The 22,321-nt window shown below is 36.2% G+C and overlaps 3 protein-coding genes across 14 annotated transcripts in view; 2 read left to right on the top strand and 1 right to left on the bottom strand.

The window, feature by feature from the left end:
- Positions 1-7,818: 7,818 nt before the first annotated feature.
- On the top strand, positions 7,819-11,968 carry Clamp (Chromatin-linked adaptor for MSL proteins). Of its 4 annotated transcripts, none has more exons than XM_068295207.1 (7): positions 7,819-8,117; positions 8,453-8,618; positions 8,744-8,944; positions 9,015-9,339; positions 9,636-9,816; positions 9,881-10,084; positions 10,725-11,968. In XM_068295207.1, the coding sequence occupies exons 2-7, from the start codon at positions 8,463-8,465 to the stop codon at positions 11,158-11,160; spliced, it is 1,503 nt and encodes a 500-aa protein (XP_068151308.1). In that variant the 5' UTR covers positions 7,819-8,117; positions 8,453-8,462; the 3' UTR covers positions 11,161-11,968. The 4 variants fall into 4 exon arrangements, with proteins under 4 accessions (XP_068151308.1, XP_068151307.1, XP_068151306.1 ...); XM_068295206.1 differs by having other exon boundaries at positions 9,015-9,468; XM_068295205.1 differs by having other exon boundaries at positions 9,015-9,468; positions 9,552-9,816; positions 9,896-10,084.
- Positions 11,969-15,059: 3,091 nt separating this feature from the next.
- On the top strand, positions 15,060-17,020 carry LOC137581244 (hornerin). Its single transcript, XM_068295441.1, has one exon. It carries the CDS (start codon positions 15,214-15,216, stop codon positions 16,825-16,827), a length of 1,614 nt encoding a protein of 537 aa, XP_068151542.1. The 5' UTR covers positions 15,060-15,213; the 3' UTR covers positions 16,828-17,020.
- Positions 17,021-18,074: 1,054 nt separating this feature from the next.
- LOC137581507 (serine-rich adhesin for platelets) overlaps positions 18,075-22,321 on the bottom strand; it is a 62,112-nt gene continuing 57,865 nt past the window's right edge. For 5 of the 9 annotated variants that reach the window (XM_068295774.1, XM_068295773.1, XM_068295772.1 and 2 more), the window contains one exon: positions 18,075-21,107. In XM_068295774.1, coding sequence (XP_068151875.1) covers positions 19,777-21,107 — 1,331 coding nt within the window. In that variant the 3' untranslated portion in view covers positions 18,075-19,776. The remainder of the gene's footprint in view (positions 21,108-22,321) is intronic. The other 4 variants (XM_068295776.1, XM_068295778.1, XM_068295780.1 and 1 more) reach the window with 3 other exon arrangements.

Here is a 22,321-nt window from a genome sequence, read left to right as displayed (position 1 = left end):
TCGATCAATTTTGTTAGATTTTGTTGCTGGGCATTGCTTACTTAGGAACTATAAACTTTTGCCACACTGTGCCTAGTTACTGTGCCCACAAGATACATAAATCCAACACTTTGTTGCTTCTGCTCTGTGTCTTTGGCATAATTAATGCGATCTTTCTGGCCATAAAAACCGCACAAAAACATAAGACAAAACAAAATCACATCAAGCCAAGTAGTCTGCAAGATGTTATAAATTAATTTGCATTCAATTCGAAGATGCGGGCGCCGCTCCGTCAGAGCTGCCACCGTCGTCGTCGTTGTTGTTGTTGTTGATGATCACCTTCAATGGGAGTTTGTTGCCTCAGTCTTTTGTTTTATTTCGTTGATTTTTTTTTTCAGTTTTCCGTTTTAGGTTAGAGCGTTGCTCTAATTCCTATTTCCCAAGACAGCCACAATTTTCGTTTTTTTTTTTTTGTTTTTGTCGTAATAATTTCCCATTTCCTTTTCATAACAAGAAATTATTTGCCCTTAAGCACAACAGAAGCAACGAATCTTGTTTTAGTAACTTATTGTCTTCCAGTTTTCCGTTGCCCTTAAAACATTTACGATATTTTTTCACGCTGTAATTAAGCAAAAAATGAAAAAGAAAAAGAAAACAACAACAGCAATAAGACATGGAGAAAGAGAGAGAGGGGGCGAGAGGTAGAAAGAGAAGGTGGGAGGGTATAAAAAGAAGTTGGGTACAAATTGAAACGTCTTCCTCAACTTTTACTTTGGCCGCGGTCATTGTAGAAAGTGGTTCTAGCCAGTTCCTGGGAGCACTTCAAGTGTCATACAACCGCGAAAGTCAATTGCCTGTCCAACCTGGCCAGCATTGACTTCTTCTCTCTCTCTCTCTCTCTCTCTCTCTCTTCATCAAAGACCAAAAGTGTTTTTTTGGTTGGTTTTGGTTTCAGTTTCAAGAATCTCATACATCATTGTCATCTTCAATCTGTGTGAGAGTTTTCGGTTTCGTTTGGCTTACATTGTAGCTTTTGGTTATTCATTTTTTGGTTAGAGAGGCCTTTGGGGCGTACCTAGAGCCATTACTAATTATATAGTTTCTATTTTGCTTTCCAAAACAACAACAAAACGGAAATTTATATGCTGTTGCCCTTTTCAAGAAGTGGGCTATAACAATAATAACATGTTGAAAGGCCAGATGGCTAAATCCACAATTAAAGTGGATTTGATGTGAACTGGGCAATCTGGCCAAGAAGAAACTTATCTATGTGACTATGTATGTCTTGGCCTAAAACAAAATGTTCAAACTCTTACCCAATCATCTTTTGTATCAAGTTCGAGTGTGCAGAAGTGTGTGTCTTAGCTCCCCCGCCTATTACCCAACTACATTTCACGGCACATTAAATTTTTGGCCATTGCGATTTTCGCAAGCCACAAACCAATTCATCCATCATATTAAATGGTATGTATTACATATGCAGCTATGCAACTTGGGGGCAAGCCACACCTCCTAAATACATATAGAAAACTATCAAAATGTAAATGTCCAAAATATTGAGGAAGCATAAAATTATTTACTTACTTATGTATCTATTTTGCCTGACCACCCAATGTCAGTTTCGCCAGTTTCACTTCCTACCGACTTTGAAAAGGTGCCCCCTCAAGGAAATTCTTCCACAACTTTGGAAATTACTGAGGCGTTTAAGTGAAATAAAAAAAAAACGAATTTCTATATCTCTTTCATTGTGTTAATCTAGCCCCATAAGGTTGAGGTGAATGTCTCTGCTTAGGTGACCCAATTGTGCATGGAGGGCAAACAAATTACCCAGAAAAAAAAACAAACCAAAACCGAAAAGAAAATGTTATGTATAGCAAACAAATAGAAGAACAGATAAGAAAGCGAAACCGTTAGAATTTGGTTAGAAATTTGTCTTTCTGGGGGTTTTCTGACGACGGTCAATCTTCATTATGCCACAAAGAATGATTGCTCGAAAAAGTGACCATGATATAGTTGAAATTTGACAACTATTCTACAATGTGTGGAATTTGATTTGAATAACAATAGCTTTTTCTTACAAAGCTTTTCCTTTAATGTTCGAGTGCTCAGAAGTTAAGAACTTTAGGGAGTGGACGATCTAGGGGTGGGAAATCAGATATTTTGGGTGGAAAAATGGAAGTCGAAAGATGAAAAAGTAGAATATATTAATGTTCTGCCTCTCAATACTCAGTACATTTGACAATACATAAACTATTTAATGGAAATAGTCAGACTTCATTGTGATTAAGTATATAACTTAAACGAATAATGGATCATCATGGATCATGATTTTGTTGAGAATTAAAAAGAACACGTATAAGGATATCAAACATCCTGGTCAAATATAGGAAAGGAGCGCTGCGGGAGGGTGAATAGAGAAAATTATGGATTCAAGTTGAAGGAATCATCTACCTAAATGATTTGTACATGACATGAATAGATTTATATACTAAAGGATCGAGATGGTTATGTGTTCGAATTAGATTGTCTTATTGCCTTTTTCTCTTTTTTTAATAATTTCAAAATATTTTGGTTCCTTATTTTCCTAAATTTATGATCTGATTGAAGTTTCTATTATTTCTTCCATGTATGTAGATGTAATTATCTCTTTAGAATATTGACTTAATTATCACAAACACAATCAAATTTGTATTTTAGCGTGTCTAACTTTTAAATCACTTATTTTCTTCAAGTACCTTTTATTAATTATGCAATATCTTTCTTGAACTAATGAAATTCAATTCCTTTCTTGTGGCCCAAAGATCTTTAAGTAATAGATTCTAACCATCTAACAATTCATCTGCCTGATTATTAGTTAAATGTGGATGTAGATAGCCAGCATTTAATTTACCTTACATAATTGATAAATAATTGCTTTAAGTTATGTTCATTCTAATGGGCTATTGTCAGAGAAACAGTTGGTGGGGCAGGGGGGTAAGTGGGGTAAAGAAATTCAAGACACTTGAACCTTTTAATCAATTTTCTTGATTTCGCATTTCTAGCCTATTACTGCTACCAACTTGCAAGTTTTCCATCATCTGGAGATAGCCAAGTTTTGCAATGGCTAATTGCCATTTGTGCCATGTGCCCCGAAGGGGCAAAACCAAACGTCATATTAAAAAAACACTTTGCCTGCAATTGCACTCGCTCCCGTATCTCAAGTATCGCTGATGCTCAGATGCCCAGATGCCCAGTTGCTGATGCTCAGATCCAGATCTCAGCGAAATGAAAAGTCATCATAATCAACAATTTTAAAATATTAGTTTGCACAAAATCTGGCCCATAGGCATTACCATGGCATAGCCATTGCCATCGCTATCGTCGTCGTCGTCGTCATCATTGGAATGGCCAATGATAGTGAACTTGATTTGGGGTAGGCCAATTTTCTCTTTCATTGGGCAAAAAACGCAAACGCAATTGTCGAGACCGAGACCAAGTCCAAGACCAAGACCAAAACCGAGACCGAGAGGCGAGCCGGTTCCCAGATGCAGTGCAGCAGCATGCAAAAATGCCAATTAATGTAGATGTATAAGTGTATGTGTGTGTGTGTGTGTGTATGGCGAGCCGGAGTCTGTGACGGCAACTTTTGGTGCGGCACAGTTTTTTTTTTTTGATTTTTGTATAAAGAATCTGTGGCTGTTGCTGCCACTGCTCACCCTCCCCTCGCTCCTTTGGTAACCTGGCAACTGACGGTGCAACCACTTTCTAATCTAACCCACAAGTTTTGGCCGTCGCCGCCGACGCCGCCACAATTTTTCGGGGCCTCCAGACTGTGACTGGCTTTGGCTATTTTTATACATATGTATATCTATCTATCTAACTATATATATGTATTTCCATTTTATTTTTTGCTTCTCCTTTTGGCGGATGCGCTGCCTGCCTGCCACTTTCCCAGTCTCTAAAATGCGGAAAAATAGCGAGAGTGAAAATTCGTTTGCCGGCATAAATTAACTGTAAACTGTAAATATGAAAAGCGACAACGAGATGCGAAAGTGAAAACCCATTGGGCCTGGCTCTTACACATTTCACTGTCTCCATGCAGAGTCTTCACTTACCATTCTTACTAAGTCGCAAAAGTTTAACTCATTTGCATGCATCAAACGGAAACCGAATGCCAATTGCCCATACTCTGTGAGCCAGTAGAAAGAGATGCCGCCGACAAATGTGTGGCATGGCAGAGATACAGATACTCAAACATTTAACACAACGACCAACAAAAACAACAAAAAGGTATCTAAACCTCAGGGTTAATAATGTGGGCATACTCTTACATAAAAACAAAGCCATTATGACTTATGGCAAAAGTATCTCGAAACAAATGAAAGTATTTAATGGCCCTTGAGGCTTGCTCTAAGTTTTTTTTACACATTTTTTTTTTATATCTTGGCGTATCTAATCTTCATAGTTGAAATCAGAGTATTTTATTGTTTCTAAATATATATTCTTATACATTTAAACTTTTTGAAATAGATTTATATCAATTATCCTTGATTTGCCATCAAATTGTTTGCTTTTTACATAATTTGAATTTCCAATTCCAAAATGATTAAAAAATTAAGAGTTTTAGGTTTCGATTCGTAAATGAGAACATATCTGAATGGGTTTAGTACTTAAAAATTCTTAATATTTTTTAACGAAATTCTTCTTTTCTGTTATTTAAGTAAGTTAGATTTCTTTGAAACAATTTAAAGATACTCAAATTCAAAACCATTAAAGTCAATGCAAATGAATTAAATTTTTATATCTAACTGTTTTGTTTATCTATCTGGAGGATATTTTTTTTGCCAATTATAAGAAATTTATGTAATAAGTATTTCTATATCAGTCCTGTTCCCGTTTTCAATCGGAATCAAAATAAGATTTGTTTCCAAATTGTTTTTTAACCTTATTCGATGTCAAATTTTTGCGTTTTTAGGCCTGTATATTTTTACTTTGATTAATAAGTTTGCATAATTTTAAACTAAGGTGTGTTAGTAGAACAATTTCCCTAAAGTTTTTCATTTTACATGTGTATATCATATATTCTTTGCCAATCGGAATATAAGTACTTAAAATTTCCTTTGACCCAAGTGAATAATCTTGGTCTTAAACGAAAATTCTTGCGACCAAGATCATTTAATATCTACTGTCAATAATGTTTATTTTGAATTAAAAATCGTAAGAGTAGCTTAGCTTCGGGCACAATTGCATTTACCAAAACCAAACCAAAAAAAAAAACCCTTTCTTCTTCTATTGTTACATAGAAAATTTCTCCACGCACTTAGAGCCGAGTTGAGTTGAGCTGAGCTGATTTAGTTTTGTGTGTTTTGCATTGCGTTGCTATTTTTATGGCCACTTTGAAAGTGTTTTGCCATGAACTTAATTATAATAATAGCAATAGCAACAAACCAGCAGCCGAATCATGTCTTACGGACACATACAAAAGGGTAGACATTAACAAATCGCCAGGCAAAATGTTGAAATATTTCTTTAAACTAACAATAAAGCAACAACAACAGCAACAGAAATAATCAAATAATAAGAAAACAAGAAAACTTTTTTCTTTTTGTTTTTTTTTTTTTACAATTTTGACGAACAAATTAATGCAATGATGTGCAACGAAGCGTGCAACATGGAATATGGTTGCCTGGTTGGGCAGCAAAACAGAACGTTGAACCAAAAAACCAAAGAGGGCCAAAAGTATAACAAGATCCATTTAGTATAACGAGATTTTTATACCCTTTAGAAATATTAGGTTAACATTTTCATAGACAAAAATATGTTTAAAATAACTGATGGTAGAATAAATGTTTATGAATTTAAAATATGTTAAATTTCAAAAGTCTAAGTCTTATGTTAGTCTAAGATCCAGCAGATCATCTGTAATTTTTATAAATTTTAACCGATTAAAAATATTTAGCATTTAACATTAAATACTATTTTAAATTTTCTTAAACTGTTGTTAAATAGATTCACATTTATTTTTTTTCTTTCTTGTTTGAATTACGATTTTGAAACCAGGGATTTTAAATAAATGCAGAACTTGGAAAATTTTATATATGAAAAACTCTATATTGTTCATAGCAGATGAAATATACATATGTATGTACATATATCTTGAATATCAAATAAAACTAAACTCCTAATAACCACTTTTCTAAGTTTCCAATTTGAGATGAAAAGTTTAATACCTAATTTTGTTGTAAGGGTATTTTGAAAAAAGAAAAACTATGAAAAACCAAAAAACAAAAAAAAAACCCCCAACTACTGAAAATGAATTTGCAATAAAGCCATAATTGTTGTTGTTTTAATTACTCTTTGTCTTTTGCCACTTCTTCTCTGCCATCTTGTACTTGTTCAGCTTCATCTTCTGCTTGGAAGTTCGCGCTCCAAAAGCCACAAACATCCATTGTGTGAGCATAAAGAAAAATTAACAAAAAAAAAAAACCCAAGTCAAGCAATTAATTTTAGGCAAATAAAATAAAATGTAAATGCGCATTACAAACTGAAGGCTGCGGCGGTGGAGTCGAAGTTGGAGTTAGAGTCTGACCCAAATTCGAGCCAAGCTTTTCCGAAATGTGCAATGTAGCAAATAATTTGAAAGTGTAATTTATGACGGCGACACGAGATGCTGAACAAAAAAAGAAGAAAAAAAACACAAAGCTGGACCTGGACCTGGGCCATAATAGACGGGCCGAAAGCCATCTGGTTTGCCCACTTTTTGTGTGGGTGCTTGGCATATTTGCCGAGTGAAGCGGAAGCGTGGAAAATTGTGGGCGATTTACATTTAAGAGGCAGTAATAATGCATTTTTGTTACCGATGTACTGACAAAGTCCTCCTTACACATTTATGTAGCCATATACATATATCAATCTATTAAGCTCATTTATAAATAAACAATTGTTACTCGAACTTGGAAAATTCCTTTAAATAATATATATCTCGAAAATCATGTAAGAAAGCTCTTATCCATCAATATAACACATCCCAAATCATAAAAACTGCTTTTATCGATATACTTTTAACTTTTCTATAAATTTTTGGAAAATTAATTAATCGCTGGTTTCATATTGGAAATTCCCGCGCTTTCTTCTCAGCAGCGCCATCTAGTGCAATAGTTAGTACTCAAGAAATTACCGCCAGTTTCTGTTTAGTTACTTTTCCAGCACTGAGAGTTCGTGCTTTGGACATTATTAGTGGAGGGAGCTCCGTTGGCCAAAAATATCGAAAATTTTGAATAACGTAGAAACCGTAATGTGGTATATAAAACAATAATTATATTCTTATTAAATTAAATAATTTAAAATAAATTGTTAATTTAAATTAAAAGTATTTCTATAAATTATAGCTCCTTTTTAGGATGCATTTATATACATATCGGCAAAACAATTAATTTTGTATATTGTTTAGCATATTTTTTTTTTATTTTGCGTGATAGTACATTTTTTTGTACAAGTTCTAAAATAATAGCAACAATATTTCATATTTATTTTAAATATAATCCATCCCAATAATAATCAATTTGGCACTCACTATACAATAGTCATCCCTCTTACACTCTTTGCTTTGTTACTTTCGCAATCGAACATTTAAAAACTCGTAAAATGTGTACGCATTACGAATATATAAAGAAGGTTTTGAGAATTAAATTTAAATTATAAGTATTTCAAAAACTTAAACTGCTTCTTATTAGGTTACAGATATAAGCAAAACTATATTCATGTTTAAAAAGAAGAAAATGCAATCCATCCCTGTGAAAACCAAGTTGGCAGCACTACACTATACAATAGCCATCCCGCTTACACTCTTTCTGAAACTACCCATCTCTCTCCAGTCACGTTAGAACAAACGGGCAGAGCAGATACTTGGTGTTGCTGTGCTGTGCTGTGGAATTTGTTAGAAAAAGAAAAAACAATAATAAAGCGTTTTGCTTTCATTCCAAACAAATAAGTGTATGGATAAGAATAACTTCGACCCGGTTCAACATTGAAACGATTTAACATTAATTAATATACGGATAAAAAGAGGAAATTAATTTCTAGACGTGGTGAGAGCTGTGCTGGGCGTGAGAGGCGCAGCGAGGGAAAAGTTTTCCTTTCATTTTTTGGTTGCGTAAAAGGTAAATTTATTTACAAACATATTTAAGAGCACTAAAATGATTTTCATATCGTATGCATAAAGTAGAAAAAGAAATATTTAGAGAATTTTGTGGTGAAATAAAAAAAAAATTGAATAAGAAATGTGAAGGAAAAAAAGAAACGAAAATGGAAAAAAAGTCGCCATTTTTTTTCTCATGTGTGTATACTATAGCCATCCCACTTGCTCCGAGGCCAAGCGCATTAGCAGTGTTGCAAAGCGCGCCGCAGATTGATTTTATTTTCTTTAATATTTTTAATTTCTTTTTGTTTTATTAAACGCATAAATATTTTTTTTATAAATATGTATCGTGTGTAGCATAAGAACTATGGAAGATCTGACGAAGAATATTATTTTCACTACCAATGCCATCAATGGGCAACCGGCCACAATACAATATCAGACAGCCGATGGAACCATACTGAAGCAACCCAAAATCGAGGGTCAAAAATCCGATCAACCAACTTTCTATTATACGACAAATGTAAGTACGCCGCATAGTGGGAGGGGTGGGGCAGTGGTGTGGAATTGGAAAGAAAATGTTTCTAATAGTAATCGAACTCTCTCTCTCTGTTTCTCTTTCTCTCTTCTCTTTTGTTGTTGGCTTAGGGCAATGGTGGCACTGTAAATCTGGCTCAATTGGCCACCTCGGATGACAATAAAACATGTTACATTGCCCAACCGGTAGGCGGTTATAATTATGCATTAGTAAACGGCATGCCACTGAATCAGGGCACAGCTCTGGGCATAGCCACTGTGGATGCCCAGGGACGTATACAGATTGTGAATCAAAATAAACCCATTGCGGCGGTGAGTCGTAAAGGAAATCATTTGATTTTTTGAAATCAATGTTAATCTAAATGAATTTGCCTTTCCACAGAATACCATCTCCAATATAAGTTTCAAATGCGATGTCTGCTCGGATATGTTTCCACATCTCGCCCTGCTCAATGCCCACAAGCGTATGCATGCGGAAGGGTCAGATCCGCAGCAACAACAACAGCAGCAACATAACTCACAACAGGGCAACGATTCCATTGCTGTGGTCAATGCCCAGGGTTTAGTTCAATCCCAGCAGAATATTTTATCAGGCAACGGCCAAATGGGTCAACTGCAAATTGTTCCATCAGATGCAGCATCATTGGAGCAACAGCAGCAGCAGCAAGCGGTCATGCAACAACAGCAGCAGCATGATTCCAAGTCGAGTAAGTGTATCAATTGTGGTAGTGCCATTTTGCATCAAAATAAACGCAAAGGACCCAAACAAGTGAGATGCGAATCCTGCATGCAGGCAGAGCAAGCGGCTCAACAGCAATTATTTGTATCACAAGATGGTAAGCAATCAATCATATGGGCCTGAATGATGCCGCCAGGGGAATGTGGCATTAATTTCCGCTTCCTTTTACATTTGTTGTAGGGCAAATGGCCCATCCAGTGCAAATCATATCAACCACACCTCAAGCTCAAGCTCAACTTCAGCAAATTGTTGCCTCCCAAACAGGTGGCACAACGCCCAAGCGAGAACCCGGCCATCATCCAGTGAAGAAACGCAATTCCCAGCAAATGACCAAATGCCAGAAATGCAATGGATCCGGTGTCGTCCTAGTGGGTCAACAGCATAATCATAATCATGGCGGCGGACCTAGTGGGTCCAAACATTCGAATGTCACCGTGAAAACTGAGTGAGTATAAATTGAATGCATATATATCATTGCAACTGGAAATTCTCCAGCTAACGATATCAAGGTGTTCGTCCTGCAGGAATCCCACCAAACCCTTCAGTTGCAACATATGCGGTGGTCTCTTCTCACGTTACTCCAGTCTGTGGTCACACAAAAAGCTGCATAGCGGCGAAAAGAATTACAAGTGTAGCATCTGCGGACTGGCATTTGCCAAGGCTGTATACCTTAAGAATCATGCCCGCATCCATACAGGCGAAAAGCCATACAAGTAAGTTATAAAATCATCGACTCTCTCTCTCGCATCCTCTTCTCTTCTAAATGTTGAAAAGTATTTGCATTTTTGTCAATTACAAGTTAATAGAACTTGTAGTTTAATGTCAATAAGATTCTATGACTAATGACCCAATTAGGGTTTCAAACGAATGAACAAATGAATATTTTCGAGAAAGTTTAAAACAGATTCGACTCATTTCTTAATAAAGTTGAAAAGTATTTGCATTTTAAGACTTCTCCAAATGATGGCGTCTATGATTGGCTGAATAATACAGATTAAGGATTTCAGATTCGGTAGAAATTTGTTTACTTTGGTCAATTTTAACACTGTCCAGTTAAAAGCTTCATGCTGTAAATTATACAAATTTGCTGAATATATCTTAACTAAATATAAGAATCAGAAAATATTTTAGTTTTAATTTGTTACTAAATTGGCTAATTATTGGTTGTTAATAGATTACTATGATTGAACATCTTGTGAAGGTTGAAAAGAGATTCGAAATTCGATAAACAAAGTTCTTCCACGAATAGCGAGAATAACTTACTATTCTAAGAAGGGCAGAAAGCAAATATTTTGATAGATCCGCTAGGCTCATTTCAATGACTAAATCAAATTCCTATTGTTATTTTTCCAGATGCCAAACCTGCGGCATGCAGTTCTCTCAATCGCCACATTTGAAGAATCACGAGCGCACACACAGCGGCGAGCGTCCCTATGTGTGTGGTGTGTGTGACAAGGGATTTGCCCGCCATGCTACGCTTTGGAATCACCGACGTATTCACACTGGCGAGAAGCCATATAAATGCGATATATGCGGTTCGGCATTCTCACAGGCAGCGCATCTTAAGAACCATGCCAAGGTGCATTCAGGCGAGAAGCCATATAAGTGCGAAATTTGCTCGGCCGCATTTGCCGATCGTTTTGCGCTGAAACGCCATCGTGGCATTCATCAGAAATATGGCCAGACAGCACCCCGTCAAACCAGCACCGATGGCATGGTGGTGCACAAACAGGAGATTCCCGATATGGATGACGATGCCCAGCAGGAGGTTATTATCGGTGGCTTATAGATAAGAGCAACGAATGCCAGTGTCAAGGAACAGGGCGGCAGGAGGAGAAGTTCGGGCGGCAGTCAAACAGGAGCGACGACGACAGCGGCAGCTGGTGAATATCATTCAAGAGCAGCACCAGTGGCATATGCATCGCATGAGCATATGCATCCTGGCTACTATTACCCACTGCCGCCGCATCATCCTCTGGCACCACCAGCTACATCTTCTTCCGAGCAGAGCGCAGAAGCCTTCAATTCATCCGGCTACTGAGCGCACCCATTATAATCATCCAGCATCCACTACCAACTAGACATCGCATAGGAATTATCATTATAATGTTGTTTACTTTTTTTCTGTAATTTCAGTAGGCTCTACCGAAAAACGCTTTTTACGTTAAACAAACGAATGAACCTAATTTATTTAATAGTCTGTAATATATATTACATATAAACACATACACACAAAAACACTTACATGAACATATATTTCTATATATAAAATATAAATACAATAGATTGGCATAAGTGTTATAGTATCTATTTCCGTATACAAATTGTAGTTGTAATTCTATAAGCGGCGGTCAAATGGGGACGCTCTAAAATAAAGCAAATACATACGTAAGAATCGGCACAGGCAAATTTTTATAAGTAAGCATATTTATATATATGTATATCGGTATATAGATACGATACATATATACACATATGTATACATAGGAAGGAACATTAGCTTGTAAGTGAATAACAATTTAAATACAACACTGTACATTTATATAAGTATTACATTAAAAAACATAAACTTAAATAAAAATCAACATTTGAATAAATATTACAATTTTTACTAACCTAACACATATCGATTGCAATTTTAACTCTGTTTAAATGTTAAACAAGTATAAATTTTTGATTTTTGTATCAGATTTCAATACATTGTTGTTTTGTTTCGAATCCAATGTCCTAAGGAATGGAAGATACGTGTAAATTTCGATGGATTTCAAAACAATTTTCCTCATTGTTATAATATTTTTTTTTTTTTTTCTTATAATACACTCTCTTATGCAGATTACAATGGGACATGCCATTGTTTTAAAGTTAACGAAACTAAAAACCAACATTTTTATTAATTGCTATGTATTTTAAATCTTGAAGCCTTGAAGTTCTTATAATAATAGATTTTCTATATTTCTACTGAGTTAGTTCTCAATAAAGTAAGCTCTAATGTTAATGGTTCCTATAGCTGCTATGTATTACAGTAGTCCGATCCAACCACTAGTCAAACTTGATCTCAATCGATTAGCTTTCTAATTGAGAGAAGTGATGACACAGAGAAAGACATAAACCAACTTGGCTATATTGATCCCCATTTGTTATGCTGATCAAGGTTATACATATATACATACATACATAGTTTATGGGGTCGAAAACGTCTGCTTTGAAGAGCTACTAAGCCATCTGAGCCATGTTATAATATCAAGGGTAACAAGATTAAATATTTCGCTTCCAGGGGAATAAACTGAATGTTGGGCCAATTATTTTAAAGCAGTTTTTGCTTTTAAACATTTATTTTATGTAATCTCTTAATAATAATTCTTGAATCATGGGGGAAATTTAAAAAAATATTTCAACAACTTTTTGAGCTATAAAGAGTCGCGGAGTTGTAAGGATAAGATGTACTAAAAATTCTCTTTTAAAATTGAAGTAACGTGTGCTTAAAGGATTAAACTAAACATTGTTTTAAAATTTCAAAAAAAAAAAATGATTGTGCGAAAATCTACTATGGAGAGTAAGGGAAGCCTGATTTTGATATGGGACAGTTAGGATCAGGACTGTCCAGGGACACACATATGTGTGTATGTATTTATAATTCTGAGCAGTAGTACTTGGATATTCGTACTTATTCATTTATAGCAATTCTCTTGAGCGTACAATCACTTGAAAAGCTTTTTCTACTCTCTCGCCATGTTCATCATTATCGGCATGAGCTTTGGCGCTCCTCTATCCGGTAGCTCGCTCCAAAGGTCTCACTCTCTCTCTCTCATTCGGCCTATGGGGGCTTTTGGAGCTCAGTCTACTTGATTTAAATTTCATTATTTAACGTCTGCTGAATCAAAGCAGATGTCCATCCGTACCCCACAAGTTTTCAAGTTTTCACTTCAAGTTTCAATTAATGTTTTTTTTTTGGCGCACTAACTTCAACAAATTATCAAATTGTTAATTGTGGACGTGTCCAAGAAAACAAATAGAAAAATTTGAAATAAAAGAAAGAAGAAAAGATAAAATTTAAAAGTAAAGTAAAGTAAAGCAAAGATAATGCTTTTTTCCAGTGCAAGACATAAATATTATATTATATAATATAATACAATATTAAGATAGGACAATGAATCCTATGAAATATATGAATCATACATAAATCTATGTGATTTTGTGTTGTTTTTTGCCGAACCCCTGAAAATCCCCTACCTGACCCCAAATCGATCTCAGTGACTCATGACCCTGACTTATGACAGTGACCTCTGAATGTTACATAATATGAAATGTACAAGTTTTTGCTACAAATATTTTAGCATACAAAATTATTGTATAAAATAAAGCTTATATATTGAGCTATAGTGTGGCTAAGTTGGTATTAAACGAAAGATTTTTTGAGCCAAAATATACCAAAGTTACTCTCAAAAATTTAGAGTTGAGATTTTTGTTAAATGATCCCTGAAAATTTTTACTATATAATGATAAATGGAAGATTAATAATTCCCGCTGTGTATAAGTGTTTCCAATTAACTTTCATGATATGAATAATAGAAGCTAAAAATAGAACATGGCTTTGAGTAATTAATTTGAAAATTGTGAAATTATTGAAAATTGTCTGGCATGTGCAACGAATTACGTCTATATAATTAGAAAGAGATCATCCAATCAGATAGAATGTGTAATTGTGCAACTTTACTTTGTAATTAAAAGAAAAAAACAAACAAGATCGTACATGATTTAAAGCCAATTAAAGAAATATAACCCCACTTTTTGGATATAAATTGTTTTTAAGTGTAATTAAAGCAATGCATGAGTATTTCTTTTGAAATGTAAAGGATTATGGAGCATTGCTATTATAATGACTAAAGAAAAATTAAAAATGATGCAATTTAAAAAACTTAAACCAACATAACCTCACTTATTGGATAAAAAAATACTTTTAATGTGATAAAGTTAATGCATGAGTAGTCCTGTAAGGACTGTGGAGCATTACTTTTATAATTTTTGAATAAAAATCTAAGATTTTATATAAATAAAATAAAACTAAATCGAACATCGACTACAGAATGTTTTTTTATGTTAAAAAGTGAATGCATGAGTTTTCCTTGAAATAAATTTAAGGATTGCGTAGCATTACTTTATGTTAATGTATGAATTATATTGCCCTTCTTTATGATCCTTGATTTGTCCTCCATTTTTTAAATAGGGGTTGGGTTTTATCCTATATTTATGAATAGTATCTAAAACTAAACTATTTCATCAGAAACTCCTACATTTCTGTAGGGAGAAATTTATTATTTAATTTCACAATATTGTGAAATCATTTGAACAAAGAGAAAAATAATACAAAAAAATCCCCAAAACAAAATTGTCTGTGTGGGGCTGTGTGTAGCAAAGGAACGTGGTGATATCCACGTACTTTGATAACCACGTAATATGAAATTATGTTCAAACAACATTTGTATATAGAACTACATACCCTCTCTCTTCCTCTCGCTCTCTGTTATTATATACAACGGCGATATACATATATATCTATAGACAAGCTCCCCAAAGTTCTCTGCGACGCAATTTCCTTGTGCTCCACTGAGCGTGGCGTCTCTCTCATTCCCATTATCGCAAATCGTTTGCAAACGTTTAGCCGCGAGTATAAAAGTTGCCGGCCGGTTTTGGGTCGTCATCAGTTCAAAGCTTGAAGCAGCTTTAGAAGCAATCCCAGAGAGCAAGAGAAACCAAATTGAAAACAAGCCCCGAAAAGAAAATCTAAACAAAGCGAAATTAAGTTTGCATTTATTTAATAATTAATTGAAGAAATTTTGTAATAATGGCTGAAGTCGCCAGATCGAAGGGACAGGAGCAAGTGGAGCTCCTGGATTGTGACATTGATTTTGAGGAGCAGGCAGCAGTGGAGCAAGAAGAGCCCCACACCTCGCAAGAAGTGGTCAGCAAGAGGAGGGCCAAGTCCAAAAAGTTGTTCCAAAAGGCCATTAAGAAGGCTGCCAAGGTTCAGTGTATGCTGGAGCAGGCTATCGTCCTTTTGGCTGAGGAGCAGGACACCAACGAAAAGAAGGCCAGCAAGAAGCAGCAGAAAAAGAAGCAAAAGAAAAACAAGAAGAAGGCCAAGAAGCAGCAAAAGAAGCAGCAGCAAACGGAGCAACAAGATGGGGAACAGGATCCGGAGCCAGGATCGCGTTCCAACAGTGTTAGTTCGACCAGTTCGTCCTCAAGTTCCTCAAGTTCTTCGAGTTCATCTAGTAGCTCGAGTTCGGAAAGCGAACCCGATTACTACACCTATGGCTGGGGTGGAATTGGTCGCCACTGGGGCGGCGGACCATTCGGTCATCACGGCCATGGCCGTAGACATGGTCATGGTCATGGACCTGGTCATTGCCGGCGCGATCGCTCTAGATCTCGTAGCCGTTCGCATAGCCGTCATCATCCCCATCATCCTGGTCACAGGCACGGCGGTCCTTGGCATCCAGGTCATCATGGACATGGACACGGTCACAGACACGGACATGGCCACGGACATGATCGTCGTCCTCATCACTTTGGTCCCCATCCTCATCACTTTGGCCCACACTTTCATCACTTTGGACCCCACTTTTTCGACAATAGGGCCACTTATGGTCCACCATTCCCATGGGGTCCAGTTGATTTGCAAGATCAGGCTCAGTTTTTTCGGAGCAACGGCCTGCCGTGGGCCTGGAATCCAAGAACGGCGGGGTGGACCCAGCGCAGCTCAAGTGTACCTAGATGGACATCATGCCGTGGACATCCAGGAAATCAGCGACACGGACACGGACACGGACAGCGACATGGCCGCAAGGGTCGTCACGATGAGCGTAGAGTAGATCGTTTCAGCTCTAGCTCAAGTTCTAGCTCCAGTTCGGATGATGAAGAAAAGGAGAACAAAAAATGCAGACGCGGACGCAAACATGGCCGTAAGCATGAAGGCAGACATTGCCAAAATGATCGGCGCGATCGTTCCAGTTCTTCTTCAAGTTCGAGCTCTAGCTCGGAGGACGAGAAGGAGGAGAAGAAGCGTGGACGCAAGCATGGACGTAAACATGGTGGAAAGCACTGCCACAAGGATCGACGTGATCGTTCCAGCTCTTCGTCAAGTTCGAGTTCCAGCTCCGAGGATGAGAGAGAGGAGCAGAAGAAATGCAAGCGTGGACGCAAGCATGGACCCAAACATGGAGGCAAGCACGGACACAAGGATCGCCGCGGTCGCTCAAGCTCCAGTTCCAGTTCAAGTTCTAGCTCCGACTCGGAAGGCGGTAAGAAATGCCCAGATCGCAAACATGGACGTCCACACCATCGTCATGAACATGGTCCTTGGCCTCATCATGGGCCACATCGCGGACCTCATCATGGGCCACATCGCGGACCTCATGGCGGTCATCGTGATCCAAGTCACGTTTTAATGTTTTAAAGCTGCTCAAATGACCCATTCATTTGTATAGTCCTTAAAATTTAATCTTCAATATTATCCACTGAACAAACAAAATTTATTCAAAAAAAAACCAAAGCTAGGGTTTTATTATATAACTTTCACTTTCTCTGTATTATTCAATTATAATAAATATAATAAAAATAATAAAAAAAAAAAACAAAACATAACAAAATTGTCTTTTTTATTCACTTTATAATTGCTTAAAATATTCGTTTATTTGTTTATGTCATAAAATATAAATACGTGAATGTATAAAATCGAAAAGATATGTCGACTTATCAACCCTCGAATCAAAACAAAGAAATTTGTTGATAAACATTTTTCAGTAATTCCAACCTAGGCAATGAGTGTACAAAGGTTTTCCCAACAAATTAATACCTTCAGGCGGTAAATGGAATTAAAAATTTCCAAGATAAGGACTCACCCAAGGCATTTTGTTGATAGTCATAATTGTTTATTTTTAAATGAGCGCACTACTGGAACTTGCAGTTTGTCAATGTTTTTAACTACATTGTAACTACTCATTGTCTGGTATTCCTTTCAGATTAAAAAAAATTAAGAAATTTTCCCAATTATTCATGGGGCTTAAATTGTTGATAAGGGTTGCCATATTTATGACTCTTTGTGATCAATATTTAGATTTCTTGATTACATTTACAATAAAAATAGTTCTATTTATAAATTGCTAACTACAATAAGAGTTAAATCTCTAAAGGAATTTCCATCTATTCAACGTTTGCCCTAAGTGACAATTGGCCACTTCTTTGTTGAAATTTGCAGAAGGTTTACAAACATCTTTCCTAGATGATCTAAAAATGTTTGTCAGTGTTACATCCAGCTTACCCTTTCCCCTGTGACGAGATAACCATAATACCTTATTGTCTTCTCCAGTGTCTACACTCAGGCGTTAACTTAAGGTTTAATAAGATATTTTTTTAATATGTGTTTTTATTGGCAATCTATCCTAAATGTTCTAAGCAAATATTATCAAAGGTAATCATAAAATCACTGGTCCGTCTCTGGTCTAAATGGCAGGTCAAGTAGATGACTTTTTATCTTAATAGATTTAAATAATATAATTATTGAAAGCGTAAAGATTCGATCAATAATGTCTTGTCCTTCCATGTCATGTTCTACAGTATTCCTTTTAAACTTTCTTAAATTCCTTAAAAGTGTTTGAATACTTCATTTCATACCACATAAATAAACTTAAGTACATGGAATAATTGTTTTTTGAATGCATTTTGTATTTATTTATTGTTTTTATCAAGTCCTTCTTATAAGTACTAAACAACTTTTTTGGGATTTCATTTGATTTCGAATGAATTGTATTTGTGGAATCTGCAAAGTGTAGACGATCTAAGCACTATATGTATTTATGTAAATGTTTGAATGTGTGTTTTTCTTTTGTTTAAATGATTTCATTCATTTATTATTTACACAAAAATGTGTGTGTGTGTGTGTGTGTTTAAGCAATTTGAACTAGCAAAAAGATAAATTGTACGTATTACCAATCTAAATACATTTATTTTTAGCTAAATGGGAATTTTTGTGTTTTTTAAATTGGTTTTTGAAAAATAATGATTCTTATTTTTGATTTATAACTCTTGAATTTAACTAATAGTTAAATATACATATATTTGGGCTAACCTAGATTTCATTTCACTTATGCACTTATATATAAATTAAAAATCTAATTAAAAAGGCTACAAAATGTTCAAGTATTTTTATGTTTTTTTTTTTTTGAGGGTTAAGAACAAATTCAACAAATGTGAAATAAGGCCATAAGCAAAACAATGTTTTATTTTTGCTTAAATTGTAACACATAGAATTAGTTAGTTAATTAGAGTTTTAGGTTAATATTTATATCTTTTGTATGATGTGTTTTTTTTTTTTGAATTGCATTATAAAAAGTGAGGTTATGTCTTGAGTTAAGCAGCAGCTTAAATAGGAAAATTCTCTGTACGATCGCATTTACTTACTTAATTTAAGTATATCGACTTTAGTTATAGGTTTCGAGTATTGGAAGCTGCAGGATATATGTATACGATTATGTCAATATTGCAGTTATAGATTAAGCTCCAAGATATATATATATTTATATGAGTTATAGATAAAGCCTCGACTTGCATCAGAGTTATAGTTTTTAAAATTATTTTGAACAAGATTTCTCAATTGAATGATAAATTTCTCTTGATATTGTTAGTGAGGGCTGTTTTTTTTCGAGAGTTATATCTAAATATGTATGTTTTTTTTTTTTTTTGAGGTGTTTCAGACAACAAGTGTTTTTCGGTTTTATTTTGGATGTGGAGGGCTCTACTGATATATGTATATAGAATATATGCCATCTGATGTGACAAGCCCGCTAACTACTGGAGACTAACATAAAACAGTTTAACTAGCTATATAGCGATCCTTCTACATATGTAGATTTGGGGCACTATGAAAATGGAGTAAAACAAGATATAATATTCGGATCCGGGTAGATCTTCAAATGCTTGAAACTTCCAAACAGTGTAGGAATCCTTCAGAATCGTTACATTTTGACAATTTCAGAAGAAAAATCGCATCATTGTCTTAATAATTTTCATATTTTGTTAAAGCCAATCATATCAAAATTTTTTCCTCGATCCTTGTGTTTGAAAATAAAAATCGAATCGAATTTGTTAAAGTTTTCATAGTGCCCTAGAGAGAGTATAAATAGAGTTATCAGAGTTATTCATGAAATTGAGCTTAGTCCCTCTGCCAAAAGTGTATACGAGTAGAAGCGATCTATGAACTAACTTATTAAAAGTGAGAGATCCCGAGATGATGGCTTTACATGCGCGTGCTCTCCAGGCCACAGCCGAGGGCATCACTGTAGGGCAATGTGTGTGGAGGCGTGCCACCAGAAGATCTTCTCTGGCCATTACCATTGGCTGCCTTTAATCAACTTGTGGTGCGTGTGAGCAGCTCATCATCATCCAGTTGAGCCAAAGCAGCCGGGGAGCCGACATCAATGGTGGTCACACGATTGCCACCGCCATCTGCGGCGGATGGGAGTTTGATGAACTCGCTATCAGTGTGCACGGGCATGATTATGCAGACAAAGCTCTGCCCCGTTTGGGAGTCTCTTGGATGTAGGGTGACAGGATTGAATTTATCCGTCTGTCCATCGGTGTAGGTCTGCAGACGTTGATAGATTTCGGGATAGTGTTTTCTCAGGAGTACGCCACGACGTGAAAGTATGTCTAGTATATTTGATAGGATTAGTTCACGATTCCCGGGCACTGAGCGCAGGCCTGGGTTAAAGGTGAGTATAAGGATCTCTGTACGTTCTGGAACTGCCACCACCGAAAGGGGTTGCTGCTGCAGGGCCTGCTGCTGTTGCTCCAATTCCAAGAGGACAGTCTTGCATAGTTTGAGCTTGGCACAACGTGAGACCAATTGGCGTTCCCAACGCACCGGAGCCTGACCCATGCCCGGTGCCTCGGAGACCACGCAGATGGCCACATAGATAAGCATTTTAGACTCCGGCTTGTACTCGGTGCTGAGTTTCAGCAATTCCGAATACAACTCGAGACCCATTTCGGCGGGCATGAGATCTGGCCAACGAACATAGGAGGCTTCGCCCATGCACTGGAAGCCATGCTTAATGAAACCCTCCGCCGACTCGGCACTGCGGAAGAGGACACGCACCACACCGCGTCCCTGGGAAAGGCTACCCTTGCGTGCCAGTAGACTCAGATGACGCTGCGAGTCGACATCGTCCTTGCAGGTGGCTAACACCTGGCGGCACAGATTCGAGGCGCGCGAGTGCAGGCACGCCTTGCGATGCTTCTCCCAGTGGGCTCGCCGACATTCACGTGAACAATATAGATGGGTACAATTGTGGCATGACTTGTACAACTTTTTGGCATCCGCGGGCGTGGCACTTTGCTCACACTTGGTGTTCCGGCATTTGATTTGCAGCAACTGTTGCTGCTGCTGCTGCTGCAGCAACTGTTGCTGGTCGCCATTAAGGCTGTTGTTGGTCTTGTCCGTGTGGGAGTCACCCAACGAGACGCGCCGGCTCCCGCTGCTGGCATTTGTTTGGTTTATTGGTGCTGAAGCTGAAGCTGAGTGAGAATGGGATTGCGATTGGGATTGTTGTTGTTGCTGCTGCTGTTGTTGTTGTTGCTTCTGTTTCTGATTGGGTGCGTCACCCTCGCTGCGACGTCTTAGACGCTGCTGCTCGGCCGCCGTTAGGACCTCCAATTGTTGACGACTAGCTAAATCTGCTGGGCATATTAAAAAAACAAAGCAAATGCAATTCGAAACAAATTAGTCTTCCATTTTTCGATAATTCATATTTATAATCAACAATAACAACAACAATATGGCATTCAATGGTGAAGGATAATCGGGTTTCATTTCTTGTCTGTCATGCTGGGAAACTTTTAACTAGTTGGGCAACTAATATTTTACAGAAATTAGTTGTTTTGTTTTTCTCAGTGTAATTTTAATGAAAATAAACCAATTAAAAATTATGGAAATTTTTTTTTTTTTGTGTATTTCATAACTAGGCTATATGAATGAGAGTATGAAAATTGGAAAAAAGGAGCATTAAAATATCGAAAATTATATGCAAAAGTTTTAGTTACATTTCTTGGAAAGCTGCAGTGGACAACTCGCCAAATTATGGAAATTGGCTTAATGTTTTTTTAAAGGGATCAACATTATGATAAATTACACTAAATTTACAATAATCTGGAGAGCCAAATGGGTCTTTTAACCTTAAGCTTATAGATCATATGATGTAAAGTTAATTTGAAATGATTTGGTTACGTTATTTAATCTTTTTTGGTCGTCCTATACCATAAAATTTTGTTATTATTAAAAATTTATCTTTATTGTATAAGGGAGCAGCTCATGTCCGAAATTTCCTAACTACATATTTTATAGAATAACTTAACAACGTTTTTGAAAATGTAGAAAGCTTTTCAACACTAATATACTTTATGTGTTCAATTAGGATTAATGAATGATCTCAACTATAGATACTTTTATCCTTTTTAGCTCTTGTATAACAGAAGGACTAAATGCAATTATCAATCAATTTTTGGAATATTTTGAATAACTGTTACTAATTTAGATTCCAAACTTTCCAATTGAATCAAATTGATTGAAAAATTTTGAAAACCTTTTTAAAAAAATACTACTTAACCCACTTTTGGCAGCTGTTTAACTTTTCAAATATAAAATTTAGTCATTTTTTTACTGAGGCTTTTTAAAACAAATGCCAAATTAAAAAACTAATATATCTTAAACACTTTGAACTGCCTTGAAGCATACATTCGGCGAGTGTCCACTGTATTGTTAAGGTTTTATGTAATTAATGTTGGTTTTTTTTATAGTTTTTTGCAAGTACATAGAGCTTATATATGGATTATATATAGTATATTATATGCGAACAACAAACAAGAACGGAAGTAGTTTTTGCCTATACCCATGT

This window comes from Drosophila tropicalis, unplaced genomic scaffold (genome assembly GCF_018151085.1).
Source record: "Drosophila tropicalis isolate 14030-0801.00 unplaced genomic scaffold, ASM1815108v1 contig_845, whole genome shotgun sequence".
Classification (NCBI taxonomy): domain Eukaryota; kingdom Metazoa; phylum Arthropoda; class Insecta; order Diptera; family Drosophilidae; genus Drosophila; species Drosophila tropicalis.
Note: the sequence above shows the minus strand (reverse complement) of the source record. Positions and strands in the feature narration are given on the sequence as shown.